Source organism: Ursus arctos, unplaced genomic scaffold (assembly GCF_023065955.2).
Source record: "Ursus arctos isolate Adak ecotype North America unplaced genomic scaffold, UrsArc2.0 scaffold_7, whole genome shotgun sequence".
NCBI lineage: Eukaryota > Metazoa > Chordata > Mammalia > Carnivora > Ursidae > Ursus > Ursus arctos.
Window position 1 is genome coordinate 38,273,024 of NW_026623089.1, and position 25,295 is coordinate 38,298,318.

A 25,295-nucleotide genomic window follows, 5' to 3' on the forward strand; every position below is an offset into this window, starting at 1 on the left:
AATACAGTTAATAATATTGTAATAACTTTGTGTGGTGATAGATGGTAAGTATACTTATTCTGGGGATCATTTCATAATATATAAAAACACTGAATCACTATGATGTACACCTAAAATTAATAGGATATTGTATGTCAATTATATTTCAATAAAAAAAATAAAGGTGTGGTACTGGCATAAAGACAGACATATCGACCAATGGAAAAGAGTAGACAGCCCAGAAATAAACCCTCACAAAAATGGTCAAATGACATTCAACAAAGGGGGAAAGGACAGCTTCTTCAACAAACACAACAGGGAAAATCAGATATCCACATACAAAAGAATGAAGTTGTTGTCTTACCTTATACCACATACAAAAATTAACCTAAAATGTACCAAAGATCTAAATTTAAGACCTAAAATTATAAAACTTTTAAAAGAAAACAGAAGGAAAGGCTTTATGACATTGGATTTGGCAATGATTTTTTTGGATCTGAAACCAAAAAAGTATGGACAACAAAAGTAAAAATAGATAAACTGGACTACACCTTAATTTGAAACTTTGGTGTATCAAAGGATACTACCATCAGAGTAAAAAGGCAACCTATAGGAGAAAATATTTGCAATCATACACCTCCTAAGAATTTAATATCCAGAATATATTTCTAAAGAACTCTTAAACCTCAACAACAAAAACCACCTAATTCAAAAATGGGCGAAAGACTTGAATAGACATTTCTCCAAAGAAGATATACAAATGGTCAACAAGTACATGAAAAGATGCTCAACATCATTAATCTTTAAAAAATGCAAATCAAACCTGCAATGAGATATCACCTCACACCAATTAGGATGACTACTCTTTAAAAAATAACAAAATAGCAAGTGTTGGTGAGGATATGGAAAAATTGGAAACTCTCTGTACCACCAGTAGATTGTAAGATGGTACACACAACTGCTGTAGAAAACAATATGGCAATTCCTCAAAAAATTAACAATAGAATTACCATATGATCTTGATATTCTGGGCATATATTCAAAAGATTGCTCTCAAAGAGATATTTATATACCTATGTTGATAGCAGCATTCTTCACAACAGCCAAAAGGTGGAAGCAACACAAGTCTCCACTGACAGATACACAGGGAAATAATGGAATATTACTTAACCTTAAAAATATGGAAATTGGGGTGCCTGGGTGGCTCAGTCGTTAAGCATCTGCCTTTGGCTCAGGGCGTGATCCCAGCGTTCTGGGATCGAGCCCTGCATCAGGCTCCTCTGCTGGGAGCCTGCTTCTTCCCCTCCCACTCCCCCTGCTTGTGTTCCCTCTCTCGCTGGCTGTCTCTGTCAAATAAATAAATAAAATCTTTAAAAAAATATGGAAATTGTGACATATGCTACAACATGGATGAACTATGAGGACATTGCTAATGAAATAAGTCATTCACAAAACAAAACCAAAAAAACCTGTATGATTCCACTTTATACAAGGTATCTAGAGAGTCAAATTTATAGAAACAGAGAGCAGAATTGTGGTTGCCAGGGACTGCAAGGGGGAGCAGGAAATTGGGAATTGTTTAATGAGTACAGAGTTTCAGTTTGCATGATGAAAAAGTTCTGAAGATTGATTGTGCAATAGTATGAATGTACTTAACACTAATGAACAACATGTAAACTTAAAAATGATTGATAGTAAATTTTATGTATATTTTACCACAACTAAAAACAATTTTTAAACTTTTTTTAAAAAGACTTTATTTATTTGCCAGAGAAAAAGAGCATGAGCAAAAGGAGTGGCAGGCAGAGGGAGAAGCAGGCTCCCCGCTGAGTAAGGAGCCTGATGCGGGACTTGATCCCAGGACCCTGGCATCATGACCTGAGCTGAAGGCAGATGCTTAACTGACTGAGCCACCCAGGCGTCCCTAAAAACAATTTTATAAAAAATGTTAATTATATAATCTAGGTGGTAAACGGGTGCTCACTGTAAAATTCTTTCAATTTTGCTGTATGTTAGAAAAAAATTACAGACCAATTTCTCTGATAAACAAAAGTCCTAAATACAATATTGACAAATGAAATATAAAGATATAAAAAGGAAAATTCATCACAACCAAGAGTGGTTCATTCTAAGAATGTAAGAATTATTTCATATTAAAAAAAAGTAGGGGCGCCTGGGTGGCACAGTGGTTAAGCGTCTGCCTTCGGCTCAGGGCGTGATCCCAGCGTTCTGGGATCGAGCCCCACATCAGGCTCCTCCGCTATGAGCCTGCTTCTTCCTCTCCCACTCCCCTTGCTTGTGTTCCCTCTCTCGCTGGCTGTCTCTATCTCTGTCGAATAAATAAATAAAATCTTTAAAAAAAAAAAAGTAATTCACATTATCAGAATATTTTTGTTCCATGCAAAATGATTTTTAATTTCTCTTTGGATTTCTGTAACCCATCAATTACTTGGAAGTGTGCTATTTCCGACATATTAGACTTTCCAGATATCTGTTATTGATTCCTAACTTTATTCCATTATGATAAGAGAGCTTTTTTGTATGATTTGAATCTTTTCAAATTTACTGGGACTTGTTTGATAGCACACAATATGGTTTATCTTAGTAAATATTCTAATTGCACTTAACAAGAATGTATATCTGCTGTTTTCAAGTGGAACATTCTGTAAACGTCAATTAGAACAAGTAGGCTGATAGTGTTATTCAAGTCTTCTTACATCCTCTATGATTCACTAGCTTTTCTATCAATTTTTTGAGAGTGTGAGTGTAGAATTCTTCTAAAATAACTGGATTTGTCGATTTCTCTTTGTAGCTTTTGCTTTGTGTATTTTGAAGTTCTGTTATTAGATGCATAAACATTTGGACTGTGGGGAAAGAGATTTTTTTCAATAGAGCTAGGTCAATTGTTCTCCACTTTGAAGAAATTATCTTTACCCTACTTCACATTACATTTTTTAAAAAAGTTTTTTTTAGATGGATTGTAAATCTAAATGAGAAAGGAACAATTACAGAGCTTTTGCAAAACTGTTTGGCATAGTGACTAAAGCTACACGTAAACCTACCCTATGACAAGTCCATTCCTAGGCTTATGCCCCAAAGAAAAGAGTGCATATGTCCACCAAAAACATGTATAAGAATATTGAAAGCATCTTCGCTGATGAAAGCCAAACACTACAAACAACCCAACCTATCAAAAGGAGAGAAACAAACTGAAGAATAGTCATACAATGGAATAGTACATAGCAGTAAAAAAGAATGAAGTGATACCCACAACATGGATGATTTACAAAAGTATGATTTACAAAAGTTGGGCAAAAGAAACCAGACCAAAAAAAACAAACAAAAGAAAGGGGATATTTATTTACACAAAGTTCAACGACTGGTAAAACTAATTTATGGTGACAAGTGTAAGAACAGTAGTTATTTCTGGGAGTAGGGAAAGGTTATAAGGAAACCTGGTCCTATTTTAATCTGGGTTGTACCTACATGAGTGTATATAAGTGTAAAAATTCATGAAGCTGTATATTAAGGATCTCTGAACCTTATTATATGTATATATTATACTTCAAGAAAGAAAAAGGGATTAGCTATTAATAGAGTGAAAAGCAAAGTAACAGAGTAGTGGTGTGTGTGTATGTGTGTGATAAAGAATTTATATCCAGAATATATAAAGATAAAAAAAAATCAAAAAGCAAAAAACATACCACTGAATAGAAAAATGTCCAAGAGATCTGAACATGCATTTTATAAAAAGGGATATCCAAATACCCAATAAACATGGGAAAGGTGCTCAACCTCATCAGTGAGAGGAATACGAATTCAAACTACAATGTCAGACCACTACACATCAACCAGAAATGACGAAAATAAAAAAGAAGGATCATACCAAATGCTGGTTAAGACTATGTGAAAGCCCTCTCTCATTCACTACTGGACAGAATGTAACTTGGTTCAATTACTTTGGAATCCCTTTGGAAAACTGACAATATCTAGTAAAGCTAAACACAGGTGTATTCCTTACCAAAGCCCAAATAGAGGAGATATCTATAATAAGCAAATATTAACAGAGCATTTCAAGAAGTAATTATTGCAAGATTAAGATTAGACTATTTTTTTATTATCCTTCTTAGCACTAGGGCTATGAAATTTTTAAAAAACAATGAATTATTTTAAGTGCAGTATATCACAGTGTATTGGTGGCCTAAAAAAAAAAATTCATCACTTTTAACATCTCAATAAATAACTGAGGCCAGAAACTTGAAATGAACAATATTTTATAAATAATTTGTTTTCACAATTACCAACAAACCTCAGTGCTGTAAGCCCTGCAGGGACAAACTAGAGAAGAGCCTGGCCAAATGCCAACAGCTTCACCTTTTTGCTGAGATTCATGTTCTCCATCTTAGCCTTCAGCAGCTTCATCTTATTCATAGTTATTGAATTTTCAATTATCTGTTGCCCAGAAGGGGAAGGCTCAATTTCTTCATCTTCATCCGTATACAAATTATACACAGAACCACCACTGCAAAGAAAACAATAATTACTACTGAGATATTTCGGATACCTGCTCGATGACTAAAAATATGTGCAACAGAAACTATACAGATGCTGCTAATGATAAAAGAATAAATCTTGTCGATGTAAATTCAAGGCAAATGTATTTCAAAAAATATATTTCTTACAAGAAAAAAATAAAAATGGATAAATACCATGACCTAGCATCACTGACAATCTAGCACAGCTGAGCTTTCCTGAAGTCAGTATACCCCAGGTGAGGGTCTTATGGCACCTACTACCTCACTTCCACAGAAGCAAAGTCCATCTTCACAAAAATGCACTGAGTTCGTCTCATCAACCAAGGCTGATAATTGTGAAACCTAGACCACAGGCTGATCAGAATTCCATTTAACCATAATGAAAAGAAATTGACACAGAAGTCCAGATTTTTATTCATCTTGAGAGGATTTTCACTAAAAAAGAACTCACACAGGTGTTAACAGAACATTATCTATTCTTAAAGAACAATGAAAAAATAAGAATAACGGGATTTTTTTCAGTGTTTGGAAATGTAACCACCTAGAACAGCATGTATTTTAAAATGAAAAAAAGAAACCCCAGTTAAGTCATGACACAAATTATATTATACATGTAAAACATCTGAATTACTGATTGGTCACCATGACATTTATTCATACCTTAACATAATTATTATTTGGAACCCCTCTCTTTGACTGCATAATATAATGGCACTTATCACACTGTCCTCATATTTATACTTATATGTCTATCTTTCCTTCTCACTTCCCCATAGGTAAGCAAGGTGAAAGCAGATATTAAGCCTTATTCATCATCTTAGTCTCAGCACCTGGCACAGTGCTTGGCACATAGCCAATAAATGTTTGTTGAACTGAACATAAACAATAGTGAAATTTCACTCAGCTTTTTCATAATAGTAAAATTGCAATAGTAAAGGTTTGGGAAAAACACAAGTTCAGCATATTTATAGCAAGACTAAGATTTTACATAGAACAGACTAAGTATTGGTCACCATATCTGATTTACTTATAGAAAAACAAAAGTATGTATCTCTGCTAAAGTATTAACAAAATTTCCTGTTCTATATGGTTATAAGAAATGGAAACAATCTAGAATAGCCTTAAACAATAAGGGCATATTCCGTAACACTTCTGAAGCACATACTACCACCACACAAAGGCAAAGTAGATAATGGATAGGCCCATTCTTAAAACTTTACATGGCGGAAATGACATTCTGAAATCATATACTGACTATATGCACAGCAGGTATGGGCATCAGAAGGACTGATAGCGGGAATATGTCTCCATAAGCAATTTAGTCCCTAGTGTTTGACTTGTGACCATCACTTCTGTCTACTGCAGATGCCTACCACAGTATGAAAACTGCCATACGGGAATACACTAAATTAATACTGCTATCGTTTACTGAATGCTACCCTGCCAGATCCTTTTTACATGCTATTTCTACTCCTCACAAAAATGATATAAGGTGATATTGTATCTCATTTTATAAATGAAGAAACTGCAGCTAAGAGAGGTTTTTCTAAACCTGTAAATGGTGGACTGAAGATTCAAATCCCGGGCTTCCAAAATCTATTCTTTAAACAATTTCCTGTTGCTCCCTCAGGCACCAAACAACAGACTTTACTGCATCATGCTTATGAACCCAAATAAGTGACAGAACTTACAGTATGTGACGGCTCGTCTTGAAGTTAACTATACCTGAAAAGGAGGGATGAGTGGAGATTTTTGCCAGTTCACCCTTGAAGTTGAAAGGAATGAGTCAAGTATATTCTATCCTTGGTCATCTTGCAGTATTTTAAGTACTTCTCTCATACATCCTATGGTTATTTTAACTTTAAATACCCCTAGCTGAATACCGAAAGAGGTTTCTGACTCAACTTTCCTGTCATAAAAAATTGGTCCTTTAGGGGGCGCCTGGGTGGCACAGCGGTTAAGCGTCTGCCTTCGGCTCAGGGCGTGATCCCGGCGTTCTGGGATCGAGCCCCACATCGGGCTCCTCCGCTATGAGCCTGCTTCTTCCTCTCCCACTCCCCCTGCTTGTGTTCCCTTTCTCACTGGCTGACTCTATCTCTGTCGAATAAATAAATAAATAAAATCTTTAAAAAAAAAAAATTGGTCCTTTAATGTCTTCACACTGGAAAACAGTGTGTCTGTGTGCATGTGCTTGCATGCACACGTGTATGTATATATGTGTATTTTTAAAAGTACAATCATGATAACTATTTCGATGGATGCATTTTTGAGGATAAAAACACACTTTTAAGTTCACTTAATTTTTTTCAAAGAACATTACCATGTTTTCTCTCATAAAACAGATTTAGGAGATCAGTTAAAAACCAATCAATTTTTTTCAAAATGGAAAAATGTAACTAGACTAGAATAACATAGTAATTTATAAACTTAATCCATAAATCTTTTTTTGTATTTAAGTATTCTAAATATTTTCTTAAGTTTCTAGATATTTTCTTGAATGCTGTATTTAACTTTTCCTAAATCTTTTAATCTAATAATGTAATTACAGAACAAAAAGATGGGCAAATGAATATTTATTCCAACATGACTACTGTTCATCCAGAAGCCAAGTACTCACATGACTTTCATAGACAAGTTACCATTTAACTACAACTGTCTTGCGTTGCCTCCTTTTATTTCTTCCCACTTTAAAAAGCAGTAAGGTGGCATGATTAACTATAAAGATTTAAGGCTAAAAATGACTGATACTAGATTTTGTATCAGAACGAGTTAAATTAGCACCCATTCTCCCTGTTTCCTCCCCAGAGTAGGAGTTGGTAAACTATGACCACAGGCCAAGTTCAGTCTACCACTTATTTGTGTGTGGTCCACAAGAACAGTTTTGAGACTTTTAAATAGCTGAAAAAATCAAAATAATAATATTTCATAATGTTAAACTATATCAAATTCACATTTGTGTCCATAAATAAAAAGCTTAATTGAAACATTGCCACACTCACTTGATCACATATTACAGATGGCTGCTTTTACACTACAATGGAAGAGCTGAGTAGCCACATTAGAACTGTATGCAGCTCTCTCACTGCTTTGCCCTGTGGCTTGGCACACTACAAAGCACAGGGGCACAATCATAATTCAACAGCATTTGAGTGCCATGTGTATCGTCGTACCACGACATTGACACACACACACTCCCAACATGTCAAAACAAGAAGAGTGGACCTTGAATGCTGCAGTTTAAAAAAAGGGGGGGGAGGAACGCCTGGATGGCTCAGTTGGTTGAGCATCTGCCTTTGGCTCAGGTAATGATCCCAGGGCCCTGGGAGCGAGCCCCACATCAGGCTCTTTGCTCAAAGGGGAGCCTGCTTCTCCCTTTGCCACCCCCCCATCTCTCATGAATCAATAAATAAAATCTTTTAAAAAATAAAATAAAATAGAACAACAACAAGACAAACGCCGCAGTTTTAAGGCACAATAGAGAGTGAATTATTTTACTGTCAATTACATGGCAAAGCACTGTGTTCATTATGCAGTGACCCTATGGCTATGCTAAAGAAAAACAACTTATTTGGATACTACCAGACTAAGAACTCATCATACTATTGCCAACTTGCAGGAAAGTGTCAGAAAAACTGCAAACATTTTACATGGAATATCTCATCAAAGTAGAATTTCTTCACAAAAAGAAAAAGTGAAAATGAGACTGCAACCAAAATAAGTTTCCAAGTGGCTAATTTACTAGCTAGCAAGAAAATCTGTTGGCCAACAGTGAATTAATTAAACTGTGCTTGATCACGGCAACTGAAGAAATGTGTCCAGAGAAAATAAATTTGTTTAAATAAAGACTACCCCTTGGCAAGAACAATTTCTTGAAGAATTGATAACAATGGATCTATAAAGAACTTCTCAAACTCAATACACGAGAAACAAACAATCGAATCAAAAAATGGGCAGAAGATATTAACAGACATTTTTCCAATGAAGACATACAAATGGCTAATAGACACATGAAAAAATGTTCAAAATCATTAGCCATCAAGGAAATTCAAATCAAAACCACACTGAGATATCACCTTACGCCAGTTAGAATGGCAAAAATTGACAAGGCAAGAAACAAGAAATGTTGGAGAGGATGTGGAGAAAGGGGAACCCTCTTACACTGTTCTTGGGAATGCAAGTTGGTGCAGCCACTTTGGAAAACAGTGTGGAGGTTCCTCAAAAAGTTAAAAATAGAACTACCCTATGATCCAGCTATTGCACTACTGGGTATTTACCCCAAAGATACAGACATAGTGAAGAGAAGGGCCATATGCACCCCAATGTTCATAGCAGCATTGTCCACAATAGCTAAATTGTGGAAGGAGATGAGATGCCCTTCAACAGATGACTGGATTAAGAAGATGTGGTCCATATATACAATGGAATATTACTCAGCTAACAGAAAGAACGATTTCTCAACATTTGCAGCAACATGGACAGGACTGGAGGAGATTATGCTAAGTGAAATAAGTCAAGCAGAGAAAGACAATTATCATATGGTTTCACTCATTTATGGAACATAAGAAATAGCAGGGAGATCAGTAGAAGGAAGGGAAGAATGAAGGAGGGGTAAACAGAAGGGGGAATGAACCACGAGAGACTATGGACTCTGGGAAACAAACTGAGGGCTTAGGAGGCGAGGGGGGTGGGGGATTGGGGTAGGCCAGTGACAGGTATTAAGGAGGGCACGTATGGCATGGAGCACTGGGTATTATACACAAATAATGAATCATGGAACACTACATCAAAAACTAATGATGTACTGTATGGTGACTAACATAATAAAAAATTAAAAATTAAATAAATGAATAAATAAATAAATAACAATGGAAGCAACAATAATAGTCAAACAACAAGGCAATGATTTGGAGTTCTGTTCCTTGCCTTATGATGAGTCGACATAAGTCATTGGTACACTTCAGCTGTTTTTGTTTATCAGGGCATCAATACCAACTTTTGAAGTTACTGAAGAATGAAGCCCTTATGAACGGTCTGCATGAAACAACTACAGGTAAGAAGATTTTCAAATGAGTTGCTAAGACACTAATTCAGTACAATCAAGGGAAATCTCCTACAAGTAATGGAGTAAAAATATGTGTGGAACAGAAAAAAAAACAGCTGGACAAATTTACAAAGCTAATGAAAACTTAAGGTGTTAAAAGGCTATGGTTGTGATGAGCGCTGGGTGTTATACGTAACTAATTATTGAACACTACATCAAAAACTAAAGATGTACTATACAGTGGCTAACTGAACATAATTTTAAAAAAAGGCTATGGTTACTCGCTGTATTATTCATCAGCAGGTATTCAGGGGTAAATATTTGAATCTATTATATATTCTTGAACCAGCAGTGTCAATAGCAAACTTTTTTGGTTCATGGACTTAGCCATCAGTTCAATGTCTTGACTATAATAGTTTTATCAGGATTCTTTTAAGTTCAGGGCTAACATGGAATTTTTCTGAACAAGAAGAATCACCTTTACCTGAATGCATTTGAAAATTAGTTTTTGCTGTGGACTTAATGTTTCTTACTGAATTCCACCTAAAATTATAAGGCAAAACAGTGATCCTATAAGAAACTTACACTGCAGTAATGTCATTCTGATTATTACTTTGAACATTCAATATTACTTTGAATCACATGTAACAGCATGCTTTCAAAAGTTTTTAAAAAAGCAAGAACATTCCCACACAAATTTACAGGGGGCATATTTTCTAAATTCCCAGCAGTGTTTTAATACCTCGTTGCAAGTTAAAGGCAATTTCTGTATTTCAAAATCTATTTAAATGCGCAATTGAGGAGCTCCACATATCCTGATGTGATTAATATGCAGTGTAATGCCATGCTAAAGGCAAACAGCAAGAAGACACTGTAACAGAATTCTATAAATGCCTTCCAAGCAATGAATATGCTCAATTAAAATCATATGCTTATGGACTGGTATCAGTACTTGGCAACGTCTATGTGAAAAAAATTTTTCAAAGATAAAATACATAAAATCTCATTACAAATCCATATTAACAGATGAACTTTTGCAACTGATTGTGCAAACGTGATAGGCAACACTAGCTTGCAACCTCAATTAAGTAAAATATTACCCCCCAAAAAAGCATTCAGTTCTCTTTCATGGATCCAAATTATATACACACACACACACACACACAAGTACTCAATTATTACTTTTTAATTTTTTTAAGAGAGTGCGTGTGAACCTGCACCCGTGCATGTACACACAAGGTGGAGGAAGGGGCAGAGGGAGAAGAGAGAGAATCGTAAGCAGCCTGGAGCCCAACACAGGGCTCGATCTCAAAATTCTGAGATCATGACTTGAGCCCAAATCAAGAGTTGGTCACTTAACCAACTGAGCCACCCAGATGCCCCTCAATTATTATTATTGCATTTTGAATTTTGTCAGTAAAAATTCTGTGGAAATTCTTCTCTCTTGTTATGTAAGTACCTACACAGGATCCTTGATTTTATTTCTTGGCCTGAAAATCCTAAAATAGTTACTAATTGGCGTTTACAAAAAAATTTTGCTGCCTCCTATTATAGAGTAAGAAAGCCTGTCCTACGAGAGTCAAGATAAATGTCATTCAAGGTATGGCCAGAAAAGGTTTTCTACTCTTCTTTCTCACCCACCCCTATCCCTTGTGCAATTCTGGTGGGTGAAAAGAAAGGAAGAGAAAAGTTAAAAAAAAAAAATGTATCTTGAGAGGAACAATACAATTTTAATTGAAATCCTCAGCAACATTTGGGCTATAGAAGCTGGCTGAGGACAAACTGAGGTAAAAGGAGAAAATGACATTTCAAGCAAAGGGTAAAAGATGTACGAAAACACGGCATAATGAAGGAGAGCTGAAAAATGGATGATGACAGGCTATAAAGGACCTTACATGCAAAGCTAAGGAGCTTAGATTTTCTCCTTTAGGAAAAGGGAACCAGAAGAGGATGTTCGAAGGAAGGAAACCAAAACAACAGTGAGCCAGCATATGGGGAGACTGGTATGAAAAATTCTATTCATGGTCTAAGTAAGAGGCCCTGGATTAAGGCTGCAGCCCTCATTACTCTCTCTTCACTACATCTGGCCTACGTGGTTGTGGTTACTATATAGTTACTACTACACTTTGTAGTAACCAGATCCTAACAAGTTAGAGTCAATAGTCAACACCCATTTGTCACAGTCAGCTCTCAAAGAATGAGTCTAATCCTTTTTCTACATAACTTGTGGTGGGCAGAATCCAAAGGAATTCCCATGATTCCCAATGCCTGGTGCTCTTATCATGTATACTCCCCAACACTTGACTGTAAAAATGACCTAGGACTTGTTTCTAGTCAACACAATATGGCAAAAGCTATTTTTCAGATGTAATTTAGACCCCAAATCAGTTGATTCTGAGTTAATCAAAAGGGAGCTGAAGGCAGCCTTTAGGCAAAAGCCAGAAAAAAAACCGGGGCCCTCAGTCATACAACTGCCAGGAAATGAATTACACCAACAACATGAATGAGCTTGGAAGTAGATTCTATCAAGCTCTCATATAAGAGCACATCTTTGCCAACACCTCGACTGCAGTTTTGGGAGACCCAGAGCAGAGCACCCAGCTAAACTGTGACCAGACTCCTGAGCCACAGAAACTATTTTCCAGACTACGAGTTATTTTTTCTACAATTTTTTTTCTACTAGTTTTATATATTGTAGGATTGTATTTAGGCGCTCGTACCACCAAAGGACCCCCATATAGCCAAAGCAATCTAGAGAAAGAAGAAGAAACCTGGAGGTATCACAGTCTCAGATTTCAAGATACACTATAAAGCTATATTAATCAAAACAGTATGGTACCGACACTGAAATAGACACATAGATCAATGGAACAGAATAGAGAGACCAGAAATAAACCCATGCTTATATGGTCAAGTAATCTACAACAAAGGAGACAAAAATATACAATGGGGGAAAAGACAGTCTCTTCAATAAATGATGCTAGGAAAATGGGACAACTACATGCAAAAAAAAAAGAAAAGAAACTAGACCACTTTCTTATACTATACACAAAAATAGACTCAAAAGGAGTTAAAGACCTAAATGTGAGGCCCGAAACCATTAAAATATTCATAGAAGAAAACACAGGCAGTAGTTTCTTTGGCGTCACCCTTAGCAAAATGTTTCTAAATATGTTTCCTCTGGCAAGGGAAACAAAAGCAAAAATAAATTATTGGGACTATACTAAAATAAAAAGCTTTTGTACAGCAAAGGAAATCTATGACAAAATGAAAAGGCAACCTACTGAATGGGAGAAAATATTTGCAAATGATATAACCAATGAGGGGTTAGTATCCAAAATATATAAAGAACTTACACTATTCAACCCAAAAAAACCCCACAACTAATCTGATTAAATTTAGTTACCGGTAATACCTTTCCTTCCTTGGTCTGCTTGGAAAACTCCTACTCCCCTTTTAAGGTCACTTCTTCTCAGAGTTTGTCCCTAACTCCCCACCTTTCAGGCAAAATGAAAGCCTTCTTATCTGGTTTTCCAGAGATGTTGATATCTTTTTATAACAATTGGCAAGAATATATTATAGATACTGGTTAGAGCAGATTGCACGTTCCACAAAGGGAAGGACATTCATCTTTGTAAGCCAGTACTAGTGTACAGCCTGGCTACAAAGTTCATTAAGTGTTTGGTGGCTTAAAGCGAAAGAATCAAAGTAAGACAGAGTACAAAGAAACTTACAGATAACTTGTCTTATTTTTTAATTGTTCTATTGCCTAGCTAGTACCTTTAAAAGATGTTTCCTTCTGAGTTTAGAATCAATTTAACAACTCCTCTTCCTTTTACAGAGCAGGAAAACAAGACCAGAGAAGTAAAGAGCTTTATGTGCCTTTAAGCAGTAGAGTTAAATTTTGAAAAAAAACCTAGCAAATCTAGGTTCAACCCTAAAATGCCAACGTTGTACAATAACACACTATTATGACAACACTCTAGAATCAAGTCAGCATCTTAGAGTTTCATAAAGGACAGAACTAAATCATAATAAATATATAATTTAATAAATAAATACATTAATAAATACATTACCTTTATTATTAATAAAATATAATTAAAATAAATAAATATAAAATTCCTACTCCATAAAGAAATTTCAGTTTTATAAATTACTCACTAAATACCAATCATATGAAGAACAATTTCAGAATTATATAGCTGGGGCAGGGAGTGGGGAGAATGCATGAAATTTAGTCGGTCTTGTGAATATAAGATTATTTTGACAACAAAAAGTAAACATTAAGGTTTAGGGAGTATATCATACAGTGTTCTCCTTTTCTAAGTGAGACATACAAATGAAAACCTATTTACCTTAAAGTTTCAGATAATGGTGTTAAAGTGCCATCTCCCCTATCTACTACACGAAAGAAATTCAATTGATCTCCTTCTCGGTATACCAAAAATGTAACTTGTTTGTTGCAGGAGGTCTTCTCCCAGACCTCATCTTGACTGGAATCCAAGTACTCAGCCATCTCCCTAAGTGGGTCTTCCATAGGAACTACAAATGGAAAAATTGATAAACAAGCTTTCAATTTATATCAAGTTTTATGCATGTTGGTACAGCGGCAGGATACACTATGCTGAATTAGAACAACATACACATGACAGTCTTTAAATAAGTTTCTGGTCTTTTACAATTAATACAGCATTCCCTATGTTATACTAACAGGAAATAAATGAAATGCATTATTATGTCATTACATACAAAGACAGGACTTAACTAAATACATCAGTATTTTCCTGAGTCTGTGTGTTTGCTCATTCTGTGACATAATTACCTACGACTATTTTCACTTCACACGTCTGCTTCCTATACTTTCCAATATTGGTTACATCAATAATTTAAAAGCAATATAAATTCCACTTACTTTAGATTTAAAAAAAGACACATAATTGGGAGACATATGTTGGAAATTAGAAGCAAGTGAATCTCTCTTTTTCTTTCTGGTTTTAGATTCTTCTTTGATTCTGGTTTTATGTTCTTCTTAGAGCTGTTTCTTGACATGAAGTTAGGTAATTAAAAGTTTACAACAATTCAGAACACAAGCGGGCCCCTGAGTGTACTAAAACTTGTGTGTAATGGTCAACATGTTGTTTCTTGAAAGCATCCTCCCTGGACTTCAACTGTCCTGGTATGTACCCATGTGTGCAGTCAAGAGCCCAAGGACGGGACAGAGCCCCCCACTATTATAGGCTCTTCTGGCCTGGAGTTGTCGTCAGGCTTGATACTGCAGCCATCATTACAACCTGCTCTTGTCCACGGCAGCCACAGATTCTGCTCCTGTGGGGGGGAAGAGCCTCAAGAGATCGCTGGCTCACAGGGTGAATGTTCTACAAGACTCTGAGCCCAGACTTAAGTAATGATTACAGGAAAAAAAGTTCACTCCCAAAAACTCATGGCAAGCTGCAGAAACATTTGCCTTTCCTAAAAGAGGCAAAAATTTCTCAAATTCCCTAACTTTGATACGAGCAGCTTATTTATTTACAGAATCACAGTGCTGTGCTAACCTTCAAAAAAGTTATAGCAATAAGAAATATTAAACTGTGAAAGTAGCAAGGCAAAAACATTAAAGATGTTCCAAATCCTAATCCAAGACCACCACGACTAAAACAGAAAAACTAGAAATATAATAAGATTTAGCTTATTTTATAAAAATATTTGGATGTTTTGACCAACTCTTTTCACAGGCACAAAATGTGCAAATATTAAAAGACATGTTTAAAACAAGTTCTTGCCATTTTTAAGTCAATGCTACATGTTCCACAGTACTTTAAAAAGAAAGAAAATCTATGTTTCTGCCATTACTAAAGCCACATGAAAGCCTTACATAAATCAGCTGGGACTGACTACGTATATGCATCTATGTGGTGGATGCACACCTTTTCATAAAAGAAAAACCACTTTGATTTCATCCAGTATAACACACTGTATATATACCTTAAGATAAAATTTAGTTTTAGAAAGGATTTTCTATGTTGTTTTGAAAATGACTAATTCAAAAACAATTTTAAAAGCTAAATATTACTAAACTAGTGGTATTTTCTAAACCACAATTTTCAAGTAAGACTAAATAGCCAAAAAATATGGTTTTTCAAATACAACATGGAAAAGTTCTAGAACTGGGTATAGTTTTTATTCTTCACAAAGTTTTCAATGACGAATGGAGATAACAGCAAGCTTTTAATTTTAAAGAAGCTGATTCAATAAAAGCAAAATTATTAAATACATAATTAAAATATTAAAAAAGACAAGTTCTCCTTGCTGATTTTTCAATTTACAAACAAGGCATAGAAAGCTGTAGGGAAAAAAAGTATTACAAAGCTTCACCTACCTAAGGAAAGCACTTTCATTTTCATTTCTCAAAAAGTAAAACAACAACAACAACAACAACAACAAAAACTCCCACCCATATATTTTTAACTCAAAATCTATCATACTTACACTTCTCCTCATAAACATAAAATAATTCTGGTCCTCGTAAGAAAAGTACATGTTCTGATAAAACACCCTGGTTTAAAGACAATACTATACACAAATAACCAAGTTTCAAAATTTTATAACAGTGGAATTAACATGTCATTAAACACTGTATAATTCTATGTCATCATAATGGCTCCGTAAACACTTTAGGTTTCTTGGGAATCCTGGGTGGCTCAGTCAGTTAAGTGCCTGCCTTCAGCTCAGGTCATGATCCCAGGGTCTTGGGATCGAGTCCCACATTGGGCTCCTTGCTGGGTGGGGAGCCTGCTTCTCCCTCTCCCTCTGCCTGCCGCTCCCCCTGCTCGTGCTCGCTCTCTCTCTCTCTCTCTGACAAATAAATAAATACAATCTTAAACACTTTAGGGTTCTTACACTATCCTCAGACTTGGTAACATAATCACCTTATGTCACATAGGACAATTTTATAAGTCCAATTTATAGAATTTCTGATATTAGGAGTGCTAGTTAACCAACTCCAACATTACTACCTTTGTTTTTTTCTAACCTATCCAGAACGGTTCAACAACTAAAGTAACATATCTCACAAAATCCTCCTAAAGTAGCTAGGAAAAAGATAATAAGCCCCATTTTCTAACAAAAATTGTGAAACACAGAGATAAAATTTGACTTGTGGAAGAAATAAACTTAGTCTTCTGGTTAGTAAAGGATCAAACAAATATGAAGTCCTTTCCCAAATGAGGCCCAAAGAGCAGGACTGCTCTGAGCAGTCTAAGGATCCCTCTTCTTGGTAGGGATTCATGTGACATACCTGAATCAGGAACCAATGTGAACACTCCCAGTTTTTCCCATGCTTAGAACTCTCTTTTTAATCAAGTCTCTGCTCACATCACCTTTTCCAAGGCCCTTCCACAATCATCCTCCTAGTATCCTACTTCCACAGACACTGTCACACTCCCCTATTTCCTCCATAACACTTATAACTGCCTGATATGACATCAAATCTTTACGTGTTTAGTCTGGACACTGTCAGTAAGCAGAAACTTTTCTTCCATGGAACACTATCTTGAACATCTAGTAGGTACATAAAATATATTTGTTAAATGAACGAAAGACCTCCAGAGACTGCCCACATTCTGAAAAAGGATTCAACAGGGCCTCAATAATATCTTTGAAACCCAAATGCATCACAAACCAGGCTAATGGGCAACTTTAGAATTTTCTCTAACAATCATTACATCCAGAGTTGGAGACTCAGTGGGTAAAAAAAGCAACAAACTGTTATGAACTTAAACACAACGATAGCAACATATTTACACAGTGCTACTCATTTCCTTTCCCTCTACTGGTGAGGTTTATTTTTAAATATCCCTGGATTGAATCAGGAATCAGGAAATTTTTCTGAAACATGAGTTCCTTCTGCACATTTACACTTTAAAGAACAATGCTTAGAAAAACAAATGTGCTTAAAAGACATAATAGCAGAAAGAGAACCTGATTAAAACTTGAGACGATAAAAATACCAACTGGCTTGAAAATTATTATTGTCAAATTGCTTTAATGTACATGATATTAACAAATGCCTACCTCTTCTAGTATTTATAGGTCCACCACGCATAGCCAATACCAGCTTCAAGGTACAACCTTCTGATATGCTGTTAACAGAAAAACAAACCATCATTATCAAAGTGCATTCCATGTTAGACATATACATAATTAAGTGCTAGTTGATCAGGCACAGTACTTACCCTCTGTCATATAAAAAAGATGCAGCAAAATGCATAAATATAAAATGTTAATTACTTGTATAAATAATGAAAAAATGAATAAGTTCTCATAAGCTTTAAATATGATACAACACCTCAGTTTAGCCTCTTCATTTCACATGTAAAGAAAAAGAGGCCCTAAGAAGAAAAGGAGTTTGTCCAGGATGCAAAGTGTTAGAAAACAGATCTATTTAATAAAATAGAAAATAGAAAAATAGCACACCTACAAGATCTACACGATCTCCCAAATCCCAGTGCTCTCCAGATATTTCACACTGTCGCTGACCCTTTTGTTTTTAAGAGTGAAGAAGTGTACGGAAAAAAGACGAAAGTCAAATAGTATGTCTGCAATCACTGGTGCGCACAGTGTCACTTAATAGAAGGAGGGCTTGACGAAAAATGAAAGACTTGGTGAAGAGCAAAACTCTCTTACCCAATACTCTTTTTTCATCTTTATCAAGTGTATTTTATTTACTTTTTACTTTTTTATTGTTTAGTTTTTAATTTTAATTCCAGTATAGTTGATAGTGTTATATTAGTTTCAGATGTACAATATAACGATTCAACAATTCAATGCATTACTCAGTGCTCATCATGAGACGTGTCCTTTTAACCCCCTTCACCTATTTTACCCATCCCCCCCACCCAGCTCTTCTCTGGTAACCACCAATTTGTTCCCTATAGTTAAGAGTCTATTTCTTGGTTTGTCTCTTTTTTTTCCTTTGCTAATATTTTTTGTTTTTAAATTCCACATAGGAGTGAAATCTTATACAGTATTTATATTTCTCTGACTTATTTCACTTAGCATTTTACTCTCTAGCTCCACCCATGTCATTGCAAAGGGCAAGATTTCATTCTTTTTATGGTAGAAAAATACTCCATTGTATATATACACCACATCTTCTTTATCCTTTCATCTACCAATGGACACTTGGGGTGCTTCCATAATTTGGCTATTGCAGATAATGCCACTATAAACATAGGGGTGCATGTATCCCCAACACCCACTGTTTCTTGTGTTGTTAATTTGAGCCATTCTAAAAGGTGTGAGGTGACATCTCACTGTAGTTTTGATGTGCACTTCCCTGATGCTGAGTGATACTGAGCATCTTTCCATATGTCTGTCGACCATCTAGATGTCTTCTTTGGAGAAATACCTGTTCTTTAATTGGATCATTCGGTTTTGGGGTGTTGAACTGTGTAAGTTTTTTTATATATTTTGCATACTAACCCTTTATCGGATATGTCATATGCAAACTCTCCCATTCAGTAAGTTGCTTTTAGTTTCATTGATTATTTCCTTCGCTGTGCAGAAGCTTTTTATTTTGATGTAGTCCCAACAGTTTATTTTTGCCTTTATTTCCCTTGCCTCAGGAGACATGCCTTAGAAAACTGTTGCTACAGCTGATGTCAGAGAAACTGCTGCCTGTGCTCTTTTCTAGGATTTTTATTCTTACCCAATATTCTTGTAAAAATGAAAAGAAAAGGAAAGTAACCATGTGGGAATGGGTCAATATTAAAAAAAAAAAAAAAAGAGCACAAGGCAAGGTCAAAAGAGGGGGATCTAAAAAGGCAGGGGATACACACTTGGTGTGAATAATGAATAAAACAGAGAATCAAAGGATAAGGATCAGGCAGTTTGGAGTACTGAGCCAACATATCTTAAGGTTCAGGATTTACAATTAAGTCAAGGGGTCACAACTGTTCAGAAGAGACATGAGGGGCGCCTGGGTGGCGCAGTCATTGGGTGTCTGCCTTCGGCTCGGGGCGTGATCCTGGCGTTCCGGGATCGAGCCCCACATCGGGCTCCTCCACTGGGAGCCTGCTTCTTCCTCTCCCACTCCCCCTGCTTGTGTTCCCTCTCTCACTGGCTGTCTCTGTCAAATAAATGAATAAATAAATCTTTAAAAAAAAAGAGAGAGAGAAGAGACATGATTCAAGGATTCAGAAGAAAAAACCTGATATATGGAGTTGTAATACTAAGCATCTATAAAACAGCTAATATGTAATTACACTCACTTGTAATCATTCAAGCAATAATCATCTTCAAGTTCCATGTTATTCCAAATTAAGTGCTGCTGACAGATGGGAATACCTTAGGGGAAGGTTATAAAAATATGGTTACAAATTCAAAAGAGTCTTCAAAAGAGTATGATACAAAGCTCTTTTATTAAAGAACTACTACTAATAATAAATTCAACACGCTTCTAAATTCAATGTTAGGTGCTTAGCTAAAATTGACAGAATCATAGGTAAAAGCTATGGTTAAAAGTAAATGGAATCCAATCCACTTACTTTAGAACAGTGTTTTAGTAACTCTCTATTCTTGAAGCAAAGTATAACATTAGGGAGCCCTTTAAAAGACAAATATCATGAAATCAGCCCTGAGGAATTTAAGATTTAAGGCCTAGAAGACTGTTCTCAATGCTACAAAGTACAGTCTTCATTCAGTTATATGCAGTTTGTTAAAAGTATATTGTGAGCAGGGGTGGGGGGTAAAATGGGTGAAGGTGGTTAAAATGTACAAAACTCTCAGCTATAAAATAATTAGGTCATAAAATATATAAAATAAAGTAGAACATGGGGACTATAGTTAATACTATTGTATATCTGAAAGGTGCTATGAGACTAGATCTTAAAAGTTTTCATCACAAGAAAAAAATTTTGTAACTATGTATGGTGATAACATGAGTTAACAAGACTCATTATGGTAATCACCTCTCAATAAATACAAATATTGAATCATTATGTTGTACATCCAAAACTAGTATGTCAATTATATCTAAGTTTAAAAATACAGAACATTTGGGGCACCTGGGTAGCTCAGTCGTTAAGCATCTGCCTTCGGCTCAGAGCATGATCCCAGGGTCCTGGGATCGAGCCCCGCATCAGGCTCCTCCGCTGGGAGCCTGCTTCTTCCTCTCCCACTCCCCCTGCTTGTGTTCCCTCTCTCGCTGTCTCTCTCTCCATCAAATAAATAAATAAAATCTTAAAAAAAAATAGACCATCTAATTTAGTTTACTGTCCTTTTGGGGGGGGGGGGTGTTCCTAAAATGTGTTCCCAGAGTAACATTATTTTTTTTTGTTTTTTTTAAATATTTTATTTATTTATTCGACAGACATAGAGATAGCCAGAGAGAGAGGGAACACAAGCAGGGGGAGTGGGAGAGGAAGAAGCAGGCTCATAGCGGAAGAGCCTGATGTGGGGCTCGATCCCATAACGCCAGGATCATGCCCTGAGCCGAAGGCAGACGCTTAACCGCTGTGCCACCCAGGCGCCCCAGCCAGAGTAACATTATTTAGTGATTAACACGGCATCTTTCATAACTCTTCTGAATGGAAGTCATTAATCTTGAAAAGGGGCAGAAAATATAATTTCCAATTTAACATTGATGTACTAGAAAATTCCTTCCACTTCAGTATTTGTATGTGATTATATATTAACATGTTCTTTTGTAGAGTCTGAACACTAATTACAGAATAATTCAATATTTGAAAAAAAATTATGTTGTGGATAATTTTCAATGCTGAAAATTATAGTCTTGTACAAGACAGTTTATTTGCATTTCTGTGGTGTTAAAAAAGTATTAAGGAAGATTCCATTCTCTAGCATAATTAACCTTTTTTTTTCTTTGTTTTTTTCACAGTACACATTAGAATTCCCAGAATATTTGGACTATACTAGTCAGAGAATGAGTATTATCTACTCAATAGAACATTTCATTGATACTGATATTGATGAAAATCTTTTTTTAATATCTCATGTACTGCCTTCTTAAATTACTTTTTCTTATGATACTAAAACTTCACTAGAATAATAACAGTGGCGGGGCCCCCGGATGGCTCAGCTGGTTAAGCATCTGCCTATTGATTTTGGCTCAGGACATGATCTCAGGGTCTTGAGATCGAGCCCTGCATCCAGCTTTGTGCTCAGCGTGGAGTCTGCTTGACCCTCTCCCGCTGCTCCTCCTGCTGTTTGTGCCCTCTCTTTCTCTCTCTCTAATAAATAAATAAAATCTTTTAAAAATAAAAATAACAACAGTGGTATGTATGCTAGTATTCATTATTATAAGCCAAGCACTGTAAAAGTGCTTGACTTCTATTACCACAATTTAACTGCAACCACAATCTTGTGAAGTGGGCATCAATATTATGTTCACGTCACAGGTTATAAAACTGAAGTACTGAGGGGCGCCTGGGTCGCTCATCGGATTAAGTGTCCAACTCTCGATTTCAGCTCAGGTCATCCTCTCAGGGTTGTGAGATCAAGCCCTGTATCTGGCTCCATGCTGACCATGGAATCTACTTGAGATTCTCTCTGTCTGCCTCTGCCCCTCTTCCCTCCCCTCTTTAAAAAAAAAAATGAATAAATAAAACTGAATACTGAGAGATTGACACACAGAGTAGGTGGATTTGAGATCTGAAGCCCCCACAGGCCAACTCCAGAAACTGCATTCTTAACCTTTATGCTAATCAGCTTCCAGAAAATCAGCCTTCATAAAAGCAAAAGTAGCTGTCTGGTGATGGTTCAATAGTACTGCCTATTAGAAGACCTGGATATCTACTAAACGTTCACTAAATGTTCCAAAAGATCATCATGAAATACAGCCCATGGGGGTTCAGAGGGTGGATATAAATATATCTCTCAAATGAAACAGTTTACTTCATTTTGCTTCCAGCTAAAAAAGAACACCAGGTAAGAAAAAGGCTTTTAAACTAGAAATTATTTCACACCAAAAGTATTTTATGTTTTTAACAAGTTGGAAATGTGCCTGGATCAACTCTTCAATCAGAATCATGGGATTTCCTCAGCATAATTACGTAAAGCAATTTGGACAGGTACTACTGTTTACGTTCAACCAACATCATAGAGTATTACTTTCTAATGGAAACTTTATTTTTTTCTTCTATTTTCAATTTTGTTTTATTTATTTATGATTCCTTTTTTTTAATGATTTTTTATTATATTATGTTAGTCACCATACAGTACATCCCCGGTTTCCACTAATGGAAACTTTAAACTAGATTGAAGACACAGTCGTAACACTGCTTAGACACACATAACTCCTGTAAACACTTTAAATGAACTGAGCCATCATTTAGCAGGCTAAAAAAATATAAGGATAGCAGGCAGGCAAGACAGAGTGAAAGAAGCATCCAAGACCGAGCTGTGGTCCTGATGGCTACTTGAGTTGCTGAATGACTGCAGAGATTATCAACCTCTGTGAACCTCAGCGTCCTCTCTTGCACATTAAAAAACACTAGGGTTCTTTCTACCATACACACTTTTAAAATCTCAAATATACAGAGCTAACCAACTTGGCTTTAAGACAGCATTGCCAGATTTAGCAAATAAAAACCTGGCAACCCTATTTAAGGATGACCCTTTGCCTTTAAACCTCAACTCATTTCTTGTACAACTAAATCCAGAAAAATTAATTCCTATAAAACAAACATGTCTTCCAAAAAAAACAGATTACATATATAAAAATTTTCTATTTAGTGTTCTAAAATATCTTACAAATTAAAATATAACTTTATTATAAAAATAATAGTCATCTGTGAAAAGTAGACAACACAGAAATATATAAAAGAAAATAAAAACTACATATAATCCTAAACCCAGTCGAATCTATTCTTAACATTTTGGGTATATTTCCTTTTAAAACTTTTTTAAATAGGAATGGGAACAAATTTTGTGAGTTGTATTATAAACTGCTTTTTTCACTTAACATAATATGTACATTTTTCACATCAGTAAATAAAATATACATTGTGTTTAGTGACTGGATGGTACTCCAATATGTTTCTGTCATAACTTATTTACCCAGTCCCCTAATAAGAGATATATTCACCCATCCAATTTTTCACTATTATACATGAACCTGTGATAGTGATATATGAGTGTGAGTTCATTTGCAAATATGTGTGTATTTTTTTTAAGTAGGCTCTATGCCCAGCACAGGGCTTGAACTCACAACCCTGAGACCAAGACCTGAGATCAAGAGTTGGATGCTCCACCGACCGAGCCACCCAGGCGCCCCTGTGTGTGTGTGTATGTATTAATCTGCTTGGACCGCTCTAACAAAATACCATGAACTGGGAGGCTTAAACAACAGAATTTTACTTCTCATAGCTATGGAGGCTGGAAAGTTCAAGAAAGTTCAAGATCAAGTTTCTGGCAAAGTAGGTTTCATTCTACTTTTTTCTTTTTTTTGGCTTCCTATGGGCTTCTTTGTGAGTGTGCACAGAAAGAAAGGGAGCTCTCGATGTCTCTTCTTAATAAGGGCACTAATCCCAACACAGGGTACCCTCATGACCTCATCTAACCCTAACAGTAAGTCAAACATATTTCTTCAGTCATTTTTTAAAGAATTTGCATGCAGATACTATGTGCTTGAGAGCATAGTCATATCTGCATTTAGGAACTAAACCAGAATCAAGAAAACTTATAGATAATTAAAGACAATCTAGCTCCCATCTCCCAACATTTCCTCCCAAAACAATACGAACAAATGAAAGGTAATGAATCTACACAGAAACCATGCCCTTCACCTTCCTCTCTTGAAGAGAGAAAATGTCCAAACTTCAAAGTAAATGGGAATAAAAGGGGGCAATCACACAATCTTAATGAGCAAAGTATCATGCTCCTATCCCTTAAGGTCTGACAGAAAACTTTCAGAGAAGTCAGAGATGGAAACTAGTGACAGTATATAAACTGAATATGAAACTAGCATGAGGAAGAAGAAACCATTCTAAGACTGAAAAGTCGACAAAAAGGACCCAGTATATCACAGCCCTGACTACAAGGAAGGGACTTTGAAGGAAACGATTTGAAGGACCTTCTGTGAGAGGCAAAAAAAAAAAAAAAAAAAAGAGGAAGATTGTCTTTTAGTAATTCAGTGGTCAGGGACCAATGGGGGGTGGAGAGCAAGTGAGGAAAACTGAACAGTTTTGCAAGATAAAAGAGAACCACAAAACTGGAGGGTTCATAACTCCCTCCAACTTGCATCACCTTAGAACAAATATAAACCATCTACTAAAATAATCTGCACATTGCTGTACTGACAGAAGAGAGCACCATGAAACAGTATCTATGAAGCACTCTGTACCACAAAAACCAACAAGAGAAAAATTAACAAATCCATACAGAGTCAATGATAATAATAATTAAAAGTTATGTAAGAATCAAACATTCTGGGGCGCCTGGGTGGCTCAATCAGTTAAGCATCTGCCTTCAACTCAGGTCAGGATCCCGGGTCCTGGGATCGAATCCTACACATCAGGCTCCTTGCTCAGCGGGGAGCCTGCTTCTCTCTCTGCCTGCTGCTCTTCCTGCTTGTGCTTGCTGTCTCTCTCTCTGACAAATAAATAAATAAAATATTTTTTAAAAAACCAGATAAAACAGATCAATATTGTATAGAAAAACAGTGCCTGAAAAATATTAAACATTGTGCAACTGCTTGTTGAAAAAAAAAAAAGTAGACT

General features: G+C 35.9%; 1 protein-coding gene across 5 annotated transcripts in view; it reads right to left on the bottom strand.

Annotated features, from left to right (window-relative positions):
- Positions 1–25,295, bottom strand: part of ZFAND4 (zinc finger AN1-type containing 4) — a 78,543-nt gene that overhangs the window by 16,999 nt on the left and 36,249 nt on the right. For 3 of the 5 annotated variants that reach the window (XM_057308468.1, XM_048218998.2, XM_057308467.1), the window contains 4 exons: positions 19,827–19,902; positions 17,629–17,696; positions 13,914–14,100; positions 4,354–4,501 (listed from right to left, as the gene is read on the bottom strand). In XM_057308468.1, coding sequence (XP_057164451.1) covers positions 4,354–4,501; positions 13,914–14,100; positions 17,629–17,696; positions 19,827–19,864 — 441 coding nt within the window. In that variant the 5' untranslated portion in view covers positions 19,865–19,902. The remainder of the gene's footprint in view (positions 1–4,353; positions 4,502–13,913; positions 14,101–17,628; positions 17,697–19,826; positions 19,903–25,295) is intronic. The other 2 variants (XM_057308469.1, XM_057308470.1) reach the window with 2 other exon arrangements.